Consider the following 15,564-nt stretch of genomic DNA (forward strand, 5'->3'; position numbering starts at 1 on the left):
AGCTTCAGGTCTTTTCGTTGGCCCAAGGTAGAATCTTGCAGCATCCTGCCACAAATTTAAGGATTATTTGCACACCCTTCCTCTTCATTGCTGGATGTAATCTGTTGATCCATGGAGCTCTTAGGTAAGTAAATTTGGGTACATATCATTTGGATCATTCTGATGGCCTCGTGAAATATGAGCAGATTGCTGTACAAAAGCAAGCATCTTTGTTACATCTATTGGGCTGTTTTGCCTGGGAAAAATAAATGTCTTTCACCCTCGAACTTTCTGAGAGATTGGATGGAGTCCTTTTCACAGGACTGACCATCACGTTACACATCCAACCATATTCTTTGCCAAGTGACAATGCCGGATATCTTTAAGATAGAGCAGCACCTGTTCTCAGAGATTTTAATGTTATTCCATGGCGGCGATCTCCTGAAAATGACAAGTTCAATTTTAAACAGCCTTTTTATTTGTTATCACTTTGGTTTGGCATAAAATGGTACTGAAATTATTTGATCTTTCCATTATTTTGAAAGTACCATTTGTCTTCCACATGAACCCGATTATTATTATTCTCTTCAGCTTTTTTGTCAGACCCCACTCTTCCTTGGGAAGATAGAGTTGTGATGAAATGTGCACATAATTTTGAGTTCGTCCAGGTTCTTTGTCAGATATGACAATGAACCTCATAGGTGTGACCCCAAAGCACCCTTTACGTGTCGGTCTTGTGTACCCCCATATTATTATATTATTTTAATTTTATATATTGCGTAGCTACCGCCAGGGTTTTCCCAGCACTTACAGGGCAAGTAGGAAAACTTAGTAGTGAGAGCTCAAATAACCAGGTTTTCAATTCCTTACATAAGGAAGATAAGGAAGCGCAGCATCTCAGAGACTCGGGGAGGACATTCCATAACCTAGGACCCAGAAAGGAAAAGGAGCAGCCACCCATCAGGGTACATCTGACTATGGAGATTGTAAAAAGGAATTGGGTGCTGGAGCTCATGCATGGTTCGGGGGTGGTAAGGAACCACCAGTTTTTGCAGGTATTGAGATCGTGAGCTGATTTTGTGCATAAAGCAAAGTGCTTTGAAATTGATTCACTTCTTTACTGTGAGCCAGTGAAGATTGTGGAGGAGGCCGGATGCAGAGGAGTGTTTGGGGTGATGATACAGAAGTCTGGCGGCAGAGTTTTGACCTACCTGGAGGCATCCTATCACAGCCTTATCTGCCCCCAAGTGCAGGACGTTGCCATAATCTGACCTTGATAGAAGCATGGCTTGGATAACTGTCCTTTGAGCAGAAAAGGAAGTATCCACAAGCTCTTTTTAAGCCTTTTATAGTGGCGAAGCATGTGAAGTCTACTTTAGCGGCCTGTGTCTTCATGGACAGGGTGGAGCCAAGCCAGAAGCCGGGGATCTTCACCATATTGGTAAGTTCAGGAATCACTTCCTGTGTAGCAGGCAAGTATTAAGGCCCAGAGAGCTGGGGATTCTCAACCAGTACTATTACCTCGGTCTTGTCACCGTTTAATTTAAGAGAGTTGGTATTCGTCCAGGTGGAAACCAGACCATGGCAGGAGTTCAGATCTTCTGAGTTGACTTCCCATCCGGATGACAGAGAAGAGATGATCTGGGTGTTGTCTGCATATGAAATCAGTGTGAGACCACAGCTTTCCACCAGATCCATCAAAGGGCAGACGTAACTGTTAAAAAGCATAGGTCTAAGGGCTAATCCTTCCGGAACTCCTGAAGTAAGTGAGCATGATCCAGACACTACATTTGTCAAGAAGACCTCAATAGTAAGATCCGTCAAGAAGTAGGTGAGCCATATAAGCGTCGTACCTTCGAGACCCAGTTGAGTCAGTCTTCCAGCAAGAATATCATGGGACACAGTATTGAAGGCCGCACTGAGATCTAATAGAATCAGTGACGCCTATATCAAGGAGCCACCTTAGATGTTCTTTGACTCCTGTAAGGGCCGTTTCTGTGCTGTGCCTGGCTCTGAGGCCTGATTGGAAGGATGTAGGGCTTCCATAAATGAGGTAAGCTTGGCATTAACATCTTCCGCCAGTATCTTAGAAAGGATAGGCAACAAATAAACTGGTCTATAATTGGGCCAGTTGGTCCGGGTTTTTTTAGTTTTTTTTTTTAGCAAATGTTAATACCCCCAAATGCTGCTACTTCAAAAGGCAATCCATTCCAAGTCCATAGTGATCGTTTTTAACAATAAATCACTAATGGAATAAAATGAATTACTTGCACAAACATTTTTTAGTTCTTAAACTATGGATCCTCTAATCCTTTGTATAACCCATATCAGAATCTGTATAAGTACACTCAGCCACACATGTCCCCTCATCCAGTATAAGTAGCGATCTCAGTTTTATTATGAAATTCCGTCTTCATATAAATGGCCAGGGTCAGACTGTTGTTAATAATTATAGGTAAACTTTGTTTTAAATATTTATAGCAGGCAAAAGCATTGGTTGAACTTTCCATAAGCTTAATGCCTTTGCTACTAAGGCTTACTGAACCCCTTTGTTGAGCTCTTTTTTGATAATTGGGTCACTTCATGCTTAAGCCTTCATACCTTATTTTTCACATAATTTATCCAAACCAAATCTTCTTTTTTTTCCCCACATGCCAGGGATTCCTCATTCTTTGTCCGTTTGTAAGAGGTAAGGCAGCTTCTGCAGCTTTCCAAAGGAATCTTCTCATCGATATAATGCGCAAGGCAGCCTTTTGGCCTTTGTACAAAATAATTCAGCCAACACCTGACCGCGAACAAATGCTTCACAGCAATGCTTAACTTGTGAAGTCATTGCCCATAACCACCACTGCTGCGTTTGTCCAGTCTTGTCCGGTTTGTCATCTTTCCAGGTGTTGGCTGAATTTAAAGTAAGAATGTATGCACTGTTATCCAAGGGTGCATACATCATTACTTTAATTTCAGCCAACATCTTGAAAGATTTCCTGTTCAAAATGATCTTCCATTACTACAACTCCATCTTAACGGAGTGTCTTCCACTGGTTAGGTTTTCTAGCAAGGGGCATACAAGCGCTTAAACGTGACACATTTTTATTTTTAGTCTCCTAGGCAGATTAGCTGTGTATTCTTTAACGCTTATCAAGTGTGCACTCCTACATGCTGGAAGTTAAGAGAACTGAAAGTTAAGGATATGGAAGTCTGGACGGCAGATGATCCCCTTTTTCTTGTCACGGTCGTTGATGTTCTAACTGTGCCACTGATAATGCGGCTGTGTTTCTTATACTGTTCCTCTTAGTAATGAAAATAATTTATTAACCTAGGTGTCTGAACATTTATGGAGTAGTTTAGTTGCCAAAATGTTGTAATCTAGTTCATTTATAATATGCTACACATTCTAGCAGATTGCGTTTAAAATATATATTTTTGTACTTTTCAGTTCTATGAGCAATTTGATGAAGACGAGATCGGAGCACTTGATAACGTTGAATTGGAAGGATTTATTCAGTCTGAGAGTTCACGATTGCAGGAGGTCATAGCTGATTACTACAAACAAAAGGCAAAAGAGTATGTAAACTGTTGTTGTTACTTTTTATTTATTTGTTTTGTAAGGATGATATACCAGGATGGGAAAATGAGAATGGGATTCTGTTGTTTGGAGCATTTGGTTATAGAGCAGCACCAAATGTGAATGAATCGCAGGCTTACATTTCAGAAAAAAGCTATTGATTATACTTCATGAAAGCCTGTTTTCCCCCTTGATTTCCACTCTGATTTTCCCAAGAGAGACTAAGGCACCCAAATGTATCCAAATGAAATATATAGGATATATTTTGCAACAAAATATAGAATACAGCAAATTCTTTTTTTTCACCTCATGCTCCTTTTAACAGATTGTGGAAACCGCAGCTTTTGAGTAGTAGGGCCAGAAACTGCCTCGTTAGATGCTTTAAAATTTTAAAAACTCCAAAGATGATGCTACCTGGGCAAGTCAACATTTTGGCTGAGTACTCCTAATCCCCCACCCAAGTACCTCTTTAAGCTCCTTTCTTTCCTATGACCATTAAAGACTAAACCCTTCTCTGTAATGTTGAGACAGCAGCAAAGAAAACATTTTGAGGAGCCATTTGGGCCTTTTATTTGTGCTTCTGAGCACCCCCACACCTATTTGAGGCAAACTGAAAGACCGGTTCTTAGAAGCAGGTTTTCCCAGATTTGTAGTGTGTAAAATGCACCTCTGCAGTATGTCGTGTTTCATTAAGTGAGGCATTTCCATCCAATCTTCCAAGAAACCTTATATGTGGTTTTCTTCTGACTCCCAACCTCTCTTCTTACATCTGTATACCATTAGTTCCGTTTATAGTTTATTTCTTTTTCATTGTTTTTCTGTCGTTTTTCTTCCTCATGCTCACTTTAAACCTTTCCTGACCTGAAGACAAACCTCATGTTGACCCCTCCGTCTCATTTATGATATCTCTTGACAAAAGCCACTATTCACAATAGTGTGAAAGTCAGTAATGCAGACCATGGAAACAATTACAGTCTTTCTCTGTTTCCCGTCTTGATATTGGGAGAGGCTCACTTGTTTAAAGAGCAGGAAGGAGGAATGAGAGAAGGAACAAGCAGGAGATGCTGCTTAATAGAAATGGTACATAAAAGTATGACCAGCTTAAAAATGGTTGAAAAACATAGGAGTCCTTAAGGTGTCAATCAAATGCAAAGAAGGGAAACGCAAACTCCATTGAAGGCTGCAGTGTTCTGAATCCTTGCTCAGAGAGCTAAAGAAAATACACAGTCCAACTTCTTGCCAAACATGATGGAGTAGGGCAGTGTACTGTAGTCCTTAAAGTGGCAGGATCCATTTTCCACAGCCTAAACTAGAAGAACAATTTTATGCTTTCCATTTCTTAATACAAAAAAAATTGCTATAAATATAAATTCATTGTGTTATTTTTGACTGTCTGTATTATGTTTAAAAAGAAAGAAAATGTTGCTCCTAATAGGCATGTGTTCTATCCAATTTGAGAACATATCCATTTAAAAACTGACCTGGGCAGGAGACTCACTCAGACCCACCACTCTCCCAGCATGGTGCTGTTGCTTTAGTTCAGTTAACTTTTGTAGTCCTAGTTTGAGCCGTTCTTCTTTCTAGCCCGAACAAATGTCAGTTTGCCCTCTCGCCCTTTTTGAATTTCCATTCAAATGGTCTTTGATTCCTGCTACAACCTGTCTCCCTCTTTTTGCTATTGGAAAATAGTGCAAGGAAACAGAGGCAAGAAAAACCGTTGGGGACAAGTCCAGATGTGTGACTAGTTAGTGGAGTGCACGTCTGTTGGAGCTCACTTACTATGAGTGCCATACAGGCCAGAGGCCCCTGGAAATGATTTAGGGTTTAGGGAGAGAGACGGGAAACAGTCAATGGAAAGAGAGAGACCCCTAGTGCAAAAGGAGATGGGTATAATGTAGCGCCACCTGTGTCAGCACTTCAAGATGTTATCTCCTCGGGCTTATCTCTCCTGCTTTGGGACCATTGATCTTAAATGCAGCACTCCTCTGCTTATTGCAAGGACACTGAGATTGTGTTCCATTCTAGGGGTGAATGTCTGAAAGGGCAAATTTGAGGTGTGATCAACATAGCTGGAGGGTTTTAAGGGGTGAGATAGAATGTCTGGCAAAATAAGAAAAGAGCTGGAATTGAAACACGTTCAAATTCAGTGCGGGGGGGGTTAAAGGCTGGCTTCCCATTCTTGAACATCGATAACAATATGTAACAAATGATGTAACAAAGAAGGAAATAACGTCTTGGGAGGTATCATGGGGTATAGCACTAGAAATGCCACCACAGGGGAGAGCTACAGAGAGCAGGTTGCACAAGTGTGTATTTTAATGAAATTGAGTTGTTGTGATGTCAGGCTCCAGCATACACTAGAGCATCAGGCCCACACAATCAGTTATAGACCACTGGATCATGGTTGATATGTGACTACTGAAACCTGCAGCTCTTGTACTAACCTCCATTGCCTCAGTGACCTCTAGCAGGCATGCATCCAACAGACCTGCCCTTCCTAAGTTAGACCACAAAGCCATAGTATATAAGAAGCAGGTCATCACCTAACCCTTGGCTACCCATCTCCTCTGGGTTAGTCACCAGTCTTGATGCTCTACTGGGTGACTAATTGCTCACTACACACACTATCCACTCTTGCCTTATTTTTGCCATCTTAGCTCTTTGTTTTGACACAAGTATTTACTCGTCCGCCAATGTTTCTGCAACCGCTGAAGATACCTGCCATTCTGCTGTCGTCCCCCTGGAGGTGATATTTTTTTGTGCTGACTGCAACAGGAGCCCTCACCCTCCTGACAATAGAGAAACATGGAGTCCAACAGCATTATCTCAAAATCCAGTAGGATGAAATATGGTGAGCACCAGGCACCCACAGCAGTGGCTCTGAGATGTGACAGACTATTCTCTTCTGACATCCATAGTGCCCTAAGGGCATCCTGCAGCCATAACCACAAAAATAACACAAAAAAAGTTAACCAATATTTTGATAAAACTGGATTATTAGTTGGAGTAGTTGTGAGAATTCACCAAGTAATAATGTCACTCTTCTGTATCCGGTTCAGTTGGGTTACTTTAATTTAAACTTTAGCTCAGTCCTGGGTAGCTGTGGCACACTGTGGCACAGAGCAGTCAGACCAAAGTCAAAACCAGTGTAAAGCATTTATCATTAACAAAACAGGTAATAAGTCAAAAACACATCACAATAACAATCCTGTTAAGATTTATAAAAAATAGTAGTTTTATCTTTAAATGGACCAAAATGACAAAAATCTGCTAAAGGGAACCAGAGAGATAATGTTTAGACATTCTTTAGTTTTCTAGCACTGGTTGTGCTAGACTAGGTCCAAGTTAAAAGTTAAGACTGACACAATGGAGCACAGGTCAGATGCAGAAATCTATTTCAACCTAGTTAGTTTTGCCTTCTGACATAGTCTCTGAAGTGGAATTTGAAGATCCTCCGTGGGACAAGGAAGCAAATGGTGGTCAAGGTGGGTTCCCTAGGCCAGATAGCCGTCGAAGTCCTAATAAAGCTGTTGACTTTCCGCTGGAAAACTCCAAGCGGAAAAAGTTCTAAATTCACACCCAACAAAGATTCCTTGTCAGTTGGATACTTTTGGTGTCTTTGCCCAGTAAAGATTTCTACCTTCATATTTAGTTACTTTTTTGGAACTCTGATTCCTCCAAAGGGGTAAGACTGCAAGCTGTAGCTGAATAGGGCTTCACAAGGCTGGAAAGCCTCTCCATAACATCCCACTGAAGCAGATTTGCTACTAAAGGAAAGCTCAGATGGGGAGTGTAAAGAAATGGCTTCCTGTTGCAGTTACCCCCCACTTTTTGCCTGATACTGATGCTGACTTGACTGAGAAGTGTGCTGGGACCCTGCTAACCAGGCCCCAGCACCAGTGTTCTTTCACCTAAAATGTACCATTGATCCCACAATTGGCACACCCTGGCATCCAGATAAGTCCCTTGTAACTGGTACCTCTGGTACCAAGGGCCCTGATGCCAGGGAAGGTCTCTAAGGGCTGCAGCATGTATTATGCCACCCTAGAGACCCCTCACTCAGCCCAGACACACTGCTTACAAGCCTGTGTGTGCTAGTGAGAACAAAATGAGTAAGTCGACATGGCACTCCCCTCAGGGTGCCATGCCAGCCTCTCACTGCCTATGCAGTATAGGTAAGACACCCCTCTAGCAGGCCTTACAGCCCTAAGGCAGGGTGCACTATACCATAGGTGAGGGTACCAGTGCATGAGCAGTGTGCCCCTACAGTGTCTAAGCAAAACCTTAGACATTGTAAGTGCAGGGTAGCCATAAGAGTATATGGTCTGGGAGTCTGTTTTACACGAACTCCACAGCACCATAATGGCTACACTGAAAACTGGGAAGTTTGGTATCAAACTTCTCAGCACAATAAATGCACACTGATGCCAGTGTACATTTTATTGTAAAATACACCACAGAGGGCACCTTAGAGGTGCCCCCTGAAACTTAACCAACTATCTGTGTAGGCTGACTGGTTCCAGCAGCCTGCCACACTAGAGACATGTTGCTGGCCCCATGGGGAGAGTGCCTTTGTCACTCTGAGGCCAGTAACAAAGCCTGCACTGGGTGGAGATGCTAACACCTCCCCCAGGCAGGAGCTGTAACACCTGGCGGTGAGCCTCAAAGGCTCACCCCTTTGTCACAGCCCAGCAGGGCACTCCAGCTTAGTGGAGTTGCCCGCCCCCTCCGGCCACGGCCCCCACTTTTGGCGGCAAGGCTGGAGGGAACAAAGAAAGCAACAAGGAGGAGTCACTGGCCAGTCAGGACAGCCCCTAAGGTGTCCTGAGCTGAGGTGACTCTAACTTTTAGAAATCCTCCATCTTGCAGATGGAGGATTCCCCCAATAGGGTTAGGATTGTGACCCCCTCCCCTTGGGAGGAGGCACAAAGAGGGTGTACCCACCCTCAGGGCTAGTAGCCATTGGCTACTAACCCCCCAGACCTAAACACGCCCTTAAATTTAGTATTTAAGGGCTACCCTGAACCCTAGAAAATTAGATTCCTGCAAACTACAAGAAGAAGGACTGCCTAGCTGAAAACCCCTGCAGAGGAAGACCAGAAGACGACAACTGCCTTGGCTCCAGAAACTCACCGGCCTGTCTCCTGCCTTCCAAAGAACTCTGCTCCAGCGACGCCTTCCAAGGGACCAGCGACCTCTGAATCCTCTGAGGACTGCCCTGCTTCGAAAAAGACAAGAAACTCCCGAGGACAGCGGACCTGCTCCAAAAGACTGCAACTTTGTTTCAAGGAGCAGCTTTAAAGACCCCTGCAATCTCCCCGCAAGAAGCGTGAGACTTGCAACACTGCACCCGGCGACCCCGACTCGGCTAGTGGAGAACCAACACCTCAGGGAGGACCCCCGGACTACTCTACGACTGTGAGTACCAAAACCTGTCCCCCCTGAGCCCCCACAGCGCCGCCTGCAGAGGGAATCCCGAGGCTTCCCCTGACCGCGACTCTCTGAAACCTAAGTCCCGACGCCTGGAAAAGACCCTGCACCCGCAGCCCCCAGGACCTGAAGGACCGGACTTTCACTGCAGAAGTGACCCCCAGGAGTCCCTCTCCCTTGCCCAAGTGGAGGTTTCCCCGAGGAAGCCCCCCCTTGCCTGCCTGCAGCGCTGAAGAGATCCCTTGATCTCTCATTGACTAACATTGCAAACCCGACGCTTGTTTCTACACTGCACCCGGCCGCCCCCGCGCTGCTGAGGGTGAAATTTCTGTGTGGGCTTGTGTCCCCCCCGGTGCCCTACAAAACCCCCCTGGTCTGCCCTCCGAAGACGCGGGTACTTACCTGCAAGCAGACCGGAACCGGGGCACCCCCTTCTCTCCATTATAGCCTATGCGTTTTGGGCACCACTTTGAACTCTGCACCTGACCGGCCCTGAGCTGCTGGTGTGGTGACTTTGGGGTTGCTCTGAACCCCCAACGGTGGGCTACCTTGGACCAAGAACTGAACCCTGTAAGTGTCTTACTTACCTGGTAAAACTAACAAAAACTTACCTCCCCCAGGAACTGTGAAAATTGCACTGTGTCCACTTTTAAAGTAGCTATTTGTGAATAACTTGAAAAGTATACATGCAATTGAAATTATTCAAAGTTCCTAATGTACTTACCTGCAATACCTTTCAAACAAGCTATTACATGTTAAATTTGAACCTGTGGTTCTTAAAATAAACTAAGAAAAGATATTTTTCTATAACAAAACCTATTGGCTGGATTTGTCTCTGAGTGTGTGTTCCTCATTTATTGTCTATGTGTATGTACAACAAATGCTTAACACTACTCCTTGGATAAGCCTACTGCTCGACCACACTACCACAAAATAGAGCATTAGTATTATCTCTTTTTACCACTATTTTACCTCTAAGGGGAACCCTTGGACTCTGTGCATGCTATTCCTTACTTTGAAATAGCACATACAGAGCCAACTTCCTACAGGGAGCAACTTGAATCTTTGCCCCAGCAGCAACACACCTTCATCTGAGTGACTTGGCAGGTTTTAGAGATAAGCAGTGGAGGAGTAAACTTTGACACCTCCTACATTCTGACACTTCACCAAGGCCCTCAGGAACATAGGGACACCATTTGGGAGTCAAGGCTCACTCCAGTGGAAGCCACCCGCATGGTCCGGGACAAGTCCATTTGGAACGGGGCAACTGAGCTCTTTGGGAAGGTGGGTTTCTTGTTTTTTTTTGTACCATGTAGCCAGGGCCACTGGAATTATGCAGCAGAAGAGGACCAAACTGTGTGGAAGGGTTGACTACATTATGCAACAAGAAAAGGCAAATTATGCCGCATAATGTGCACATTTTGTTGACAGCATTAATTCATATTTTGTCATTTTTACACCTGGTAACTGTGTCTGGGAAAAGAGTTCACCTTAATACTAATTTAGTGCACCAAAATACAGCAGTAAACGGCTAAAGTTGACCAGTCAACCTTTGCGAAAAACCTGCCGGTGTGCACGAACCGGAGTTGCCATATTTTTTAAAAACTTTTGATCCGTATGACCTAGAAACTATTATCTTTTTGTTCGAATCTGCAGATTATGTGACAAATATGGCAAATCCTTAATTATGTGAAAATCGCTACAGTAGCAGAATGATGTAATTCCAGTAGCCCTTCTCTGTAGCTTAACAGACGACTAGCCAACTTGTCCTTGGAGCTCTCTGTTCTGTATTGGGTTCAAGTGGTAGCAGGTCCAGCTTTTTCAGTCTCTCTCCAAAGGTAAAACTTCTGAGTTCCAGTTCATTGGTTCATCAGGTGCAGTCCTATCTTCCACAGGTCCATCAGTGTTCTGAAGAAGGTTTGCCGGGGTAGCAACTTTAGCACTAGCTTGTGGAGTGGGGGAGACTCACTGCCCAATAGGAAAAATGTTTCCAGGGGCTACACTACACACTTTAATATTACTTCCTGGGGCTTTGACACTAATCGCACAGTGCATCCCGCTGCCCAAATCCAAGATGTAAGAACCCTTCTTCCCTGAATTAGAGTGATGGGCACACAGTTTATTGAGCAATTCCTCTTGTACACCCATTTCTAGAACAGGTTTTCCCTCCACTGAGCTTTGTGCCACTCTGGCTCTTATACAATGGCAGGGGAGGCATGGGTTTGGGGCACATCTGCCTGTGAGAGAAACTGCCCCTTTTAAGCTTGTACAGTTGGTGGCCACGTGCACCCAGGCTGTCCAGTAAAGAGATGGTCATGCCTCGGCCCAGACTAGGCCCTTTTGTTCCCTATCCTGAGAGCAATTAATACCTCTCGGCAGGCTGCTGGGTGAGAATGGGCTACTAGAGGCTCAGGCAGGAAAATGGCACCTTTCTAAAAGTGGCATTTTAAAAATAGTAATTTTAAATCCGACTTAACCATCAGTTTGGATTTTAATTTACTGTTAAATTGAGAGGTTAGACCATGGTCTTAGTTATTCCCAAACTGAAGTTATAAATTATAGATTATAAAATGTTAACTTAGTGATTTTCTTGGGAGCGCTAGCCTTAGGACTACAGTGAATTTTTTTTCACTTCAGGACATGTAAAACTCAAGAATAAATTCCCAACATTTTAAATACCATGCATCCTGCCCTATCGGCACATATGGCCAACCTTAGGGATGGCTTACCCATATTAAAAAGGAAGATTTAGGCTTTACTTTAATGGGTTAGATTTGCAGCTTTAAAACTGCACAGCTAGCCTGCTGTGGCAGGTCTAGAGTCATGTTTTCACCTCTCACTTTAGTGTTGAAGTCCACTAGTGACATCTAACTTACAAGCCCTGGGTACACCGAGTACCATATACTAGGGACGTACAGGTAAGCTACATATATCCATCAGGGATTAGCCAACTGTACACATTTGTAGAGGTCAGAGCACACACTCTGGGCTCTGAATGGCAGTGCCCCATTTTGCAGAGTCAGTAAACCAGCACTAAGTTTACTAAAAGATGGGGGTGATCCTGCAAAAAGGGCATTTTCCTCACTCCTTTTCCATACTAAAATGTTGGGGAGGGTGCCAACACCCACGACAAGTGTTTAATTTGAACCAGTGGTTTCCGGTGGGGCCCCACCAGCACTTTTTTTTTAAGAACACCACTTATTTTTCTTTGTCAAACATACAAAGACAGAAAAACAAACACATGATAAAAATGGCGTAAGAAATGGAATGGAAAAACGCAAAGGGAGAAGGCAGAAACATTAAGTGTAATAATGAGGCAGGGTGTTTCTGGTGGTGAATTAGTGTCATGAGGTGGATTCAAGAGTGCACATTCACACACCAACACTTAACACCAACACTTAATATCACTGGCATCAGCCTTCTGAAAATAGCTTTAGGCACGGGCACTCATTCTTTTATAAATTAAGCACTGCCAATAACCCTAGCACCAGTCTCTCTTATGTGACCTTCATAAACCCAAACATCCCTTCCCACAAGGGCAGATACCCAGGACACAAGGTTTCAATTAAAAGCATATTTTAAAGCTCTGTGGAGCATGACTTGTGCTGGATACTCCAAGATCAGAGAAGGCAGAATCGGGATAAATGCTGAACTTCAAAATCCGCGTTCCAACTACTGGCAGTGGTCCTGAATGAGTTAAAGAGAACGTGAAAGGATGGATCTCATGTCTGATGGATGCAGACCTTTAGTTCCTATAGAAATCCCCTATTGCTTTTGATGCCAAAGTAGCGTACCCATACTGCTGCAGCTCTGGAGTTGGGTACCAGGCTTGGAGCCCCCAAATGGAGATTCTAAAATTTTAACTCCAATCAACAGTATAGACTCTCCGCCTTCACCTAGACTGTTTCTGCTAGGCTCATGTCCCCTGAACACTATTGTTAGAAACTGAGTTGAGACTCAGGCAAAAGCGTTACTCCAGTATTGGAACTTTCATAGATTCACATGCTTGAATCATTCCCCGTTGTCGAGATGGGAGTCCCGGTACAATTTTCATAAGTAATGTTAAAACATATTGAAGAGAAAAAGGCCCTAGGCCTCTTCAATTTCATAGTCTATCAGTCATTTTGTGAAAAGGACCAAACCTGATCCTCCACCAATCAGGCGACAGCACTCTTCAGAACCTCCTGAGAGAAGCTCTAGCACCTCAGATTTTCTACCGCACGTCATGCTAGGGAGTCTCCTCAGAGCTCTGCTCTGTTTTCACACCTTTATTCAGCTCTTTTTCTCTCAGAGAAACTCACATATTTGGATTTGTCAGCTATTTTTCAACTATGTCTGACAAGGAAAAGAAAAGTCTCTTTAGAGACTGCAAGACTTGTGGGAAGAAAAGACTTCATTCTGAAGATCCTCATCATGACTGCATTTACTGCCTGTACCCAGATCATTCAGCCAAGGACTGTAAGATTTGCCGTACTTTTTCTTCTAAGACCTTAAAGGATAGAGAAGGCAGCTTATTAATATGGCTGCAGAAACTGAAGCATAGGAAGGATCCAGTTTCTGATTCTGAGAGTGAGGAATCATCAACATCCAAGAGATCAACTAAAAGGGCAAGATCACGCTCTAGATCTCCCTCACAAATCTCAAGGAAAGCCCTCAAAAAGACTGCTTTAGGGTCTTATAAGGGTCGCAGCCCATCTTCTTCCCCAACTAAACTCTCAAGTAAAGAGGGGAAAAAACATTCTTCCAGTTCTGAGAGGCACAGGAAATCCTCATCTGTTCCACCATCTGGGCCTTTCAAAAAGCCATCCTCTGTGACTGGAAAAAAGGCCTCGTCGACGGATTCCCCGTCGACGGCACCGTCGGTGGGCGCATTGCCGACGACAACAGCTACTTCAGGTTTTCCATCGTCAACGGCTCCGTCGGCGACATCGTCGACGAGAACAGGTACACCACCGTCGACGAGAACTGCAACGACGACATCAGCGTCGACGACCGTCTACACCTCGTCATCGTCGACGGCGCTGATGTCAGTGTCAGCCCTACCGTCGTCGATGACTTCGTTGACGGTAGACTCGTCGGCGAAGCTTTTTGCTATTAAAATAACGGTGCGTCCAGCGTCGACGGCACTGTCTACGACAAAGTCAATTTACACGTCGTCGACGACACCGTCGACGAGGGAAAAACATCAAGAAAGAACAGAAAAATTAACTCCAACCCACACTTCACCTAGTAAGGTATCCTCCCTGGTACCAGTACATCTTTTGGAGGGAGATGAAGATTCAGTTGAAGATGGGCCTTTTGGAACAGCCCACAGCCCCTCTGAATTGAATGTAAAATACCAGGAAGAGGAGGAATATGAGGAAGCTTATGATCCACAGGCTTGCTTGGAGCATCAGCAGTATCAACAGGGAACGTATATTCCTTCCGACCTGCTTACTGGCCTTAGAGCGATGTTAGTGGATTACAACAGAAGGTTTTCTCCACAAGGAGAACAGCCTCCTCCATCGCCCATTTCTGGTCTTTCTACTCCACATCAAAGACCAACGTCTTTGCATCTCACAGATGTGGCCACCCCGGACATGACAATTCCCCAAGACACTGACATTTCAGAAGGAGATCAGGAGGAAGGAGAGCTCATAGATACTCACTCAGAGTGGGACGAGTATATTATTCCTGCTCCATCTTCTCCTTCTCATTCGAAGGTGGAGTCCCCACCTGAAGACATTGGAGGTTTTCACAATCTCCTAGAGAGGGCAGCCAAGCGTTTTGCTTTACCGCTACCTACGAAGCAAACAGATTGTTTCCTTTATGATTTTAAAGAGCCCTTCCAGAAGTCTGTACGCTCTATCCCGATGGTAAACTACCTGTGGGAAGAAGGCCTTAAAGTCATGACTAATCTGGCATCAGTCACAGCAGTTTTACCACGTCTGGATAAGAAATACAAAGCTCCTGATGATGCACCAACATGCTTGACAGGACATCCTCCTCCAGATTCAGTAGTAGCTCAAGCGGCTCAAAGAAGATCAAAAAATCCTTCTGCTCCGATTTCCCCGCCCCCAAATAAGGAGGGTAGGAGGCTAGATAACATAGGGAAAAGATTTTCGTCTATGGCCAGCCTAGTGCTTAGAGCTGCCAACTCCTGGGCTATTTTGTCTCGATACAACAGACAGCTTTGGGCGGATATTGCACCTTTTATTAATCAACTGCCAGAAGATGTAAAATCAGAGGCAAATAAGACTGTACAAGAGGGTCAACGCACGTCTGCAGAGCTTATAGACTGTGCAATGGATATAGCGACCACTGCTTTCAGACAGCTTGCAGGTGCTGCTGTATTAAGAAGACAGGGCTGGCTCAAAGCCACCTCATTTCGTCCAGAAGTCCAGAATAAAATCCTAGACTTACCCTTTAATGGCCAAGCGCTATTTGGGAACCATGTGGACGAAGCCCTACAGTCAATTAAAACGGACACGGCAAGGTCATTAGGGACCCTGCAATATCGAAGATCGTCCTTTCGTCCTAGGGGGCGTGGCCAGCCCTCTTACAGAGGGGGATATCAACAACAGAGATACTCTTCCTATCCATAATCTTCA

General features: G+C 44.3%; 1 protein-coding gene across 1 annotated transcript in view; it reads left to right on the forward strand.

The window, feature by feature from the left end:
- LTV1 (LTV1 ribosome biogenesis factor) overlaps window positions 1-15,564 on the forward strand; it is a 238,136-nt gene that overhangs the window by 88,403 nt on the left and 134,169 nt on the right. The window contains exon 7 of the mRNA XM_069235129.1: window positions 3,416-3,543. Within this exon, the coding sequence (XP_069091230.1) occupies window positions 3,416-3,543 (128 nt within the window). The remainder of the gene's footprint in view (window positions 1-3,415; window positions 3,544-15,564) is intronic.

Source organism: Pleurodeles waltl, chromosome 5, assembly GCF_031143425.1.
Source record: "Pleurodeles waltl isolate 20211129_DDA chromosome 5, aPleWal1.hap1.20221129, whole genome shotgun sequence".
Lineage (NCBI taxonomy): Eukaryota > Metazoa > Chordata > Amphibia > Caudata > Salamandridae > Pleurodeles > Pleurodeles waltl.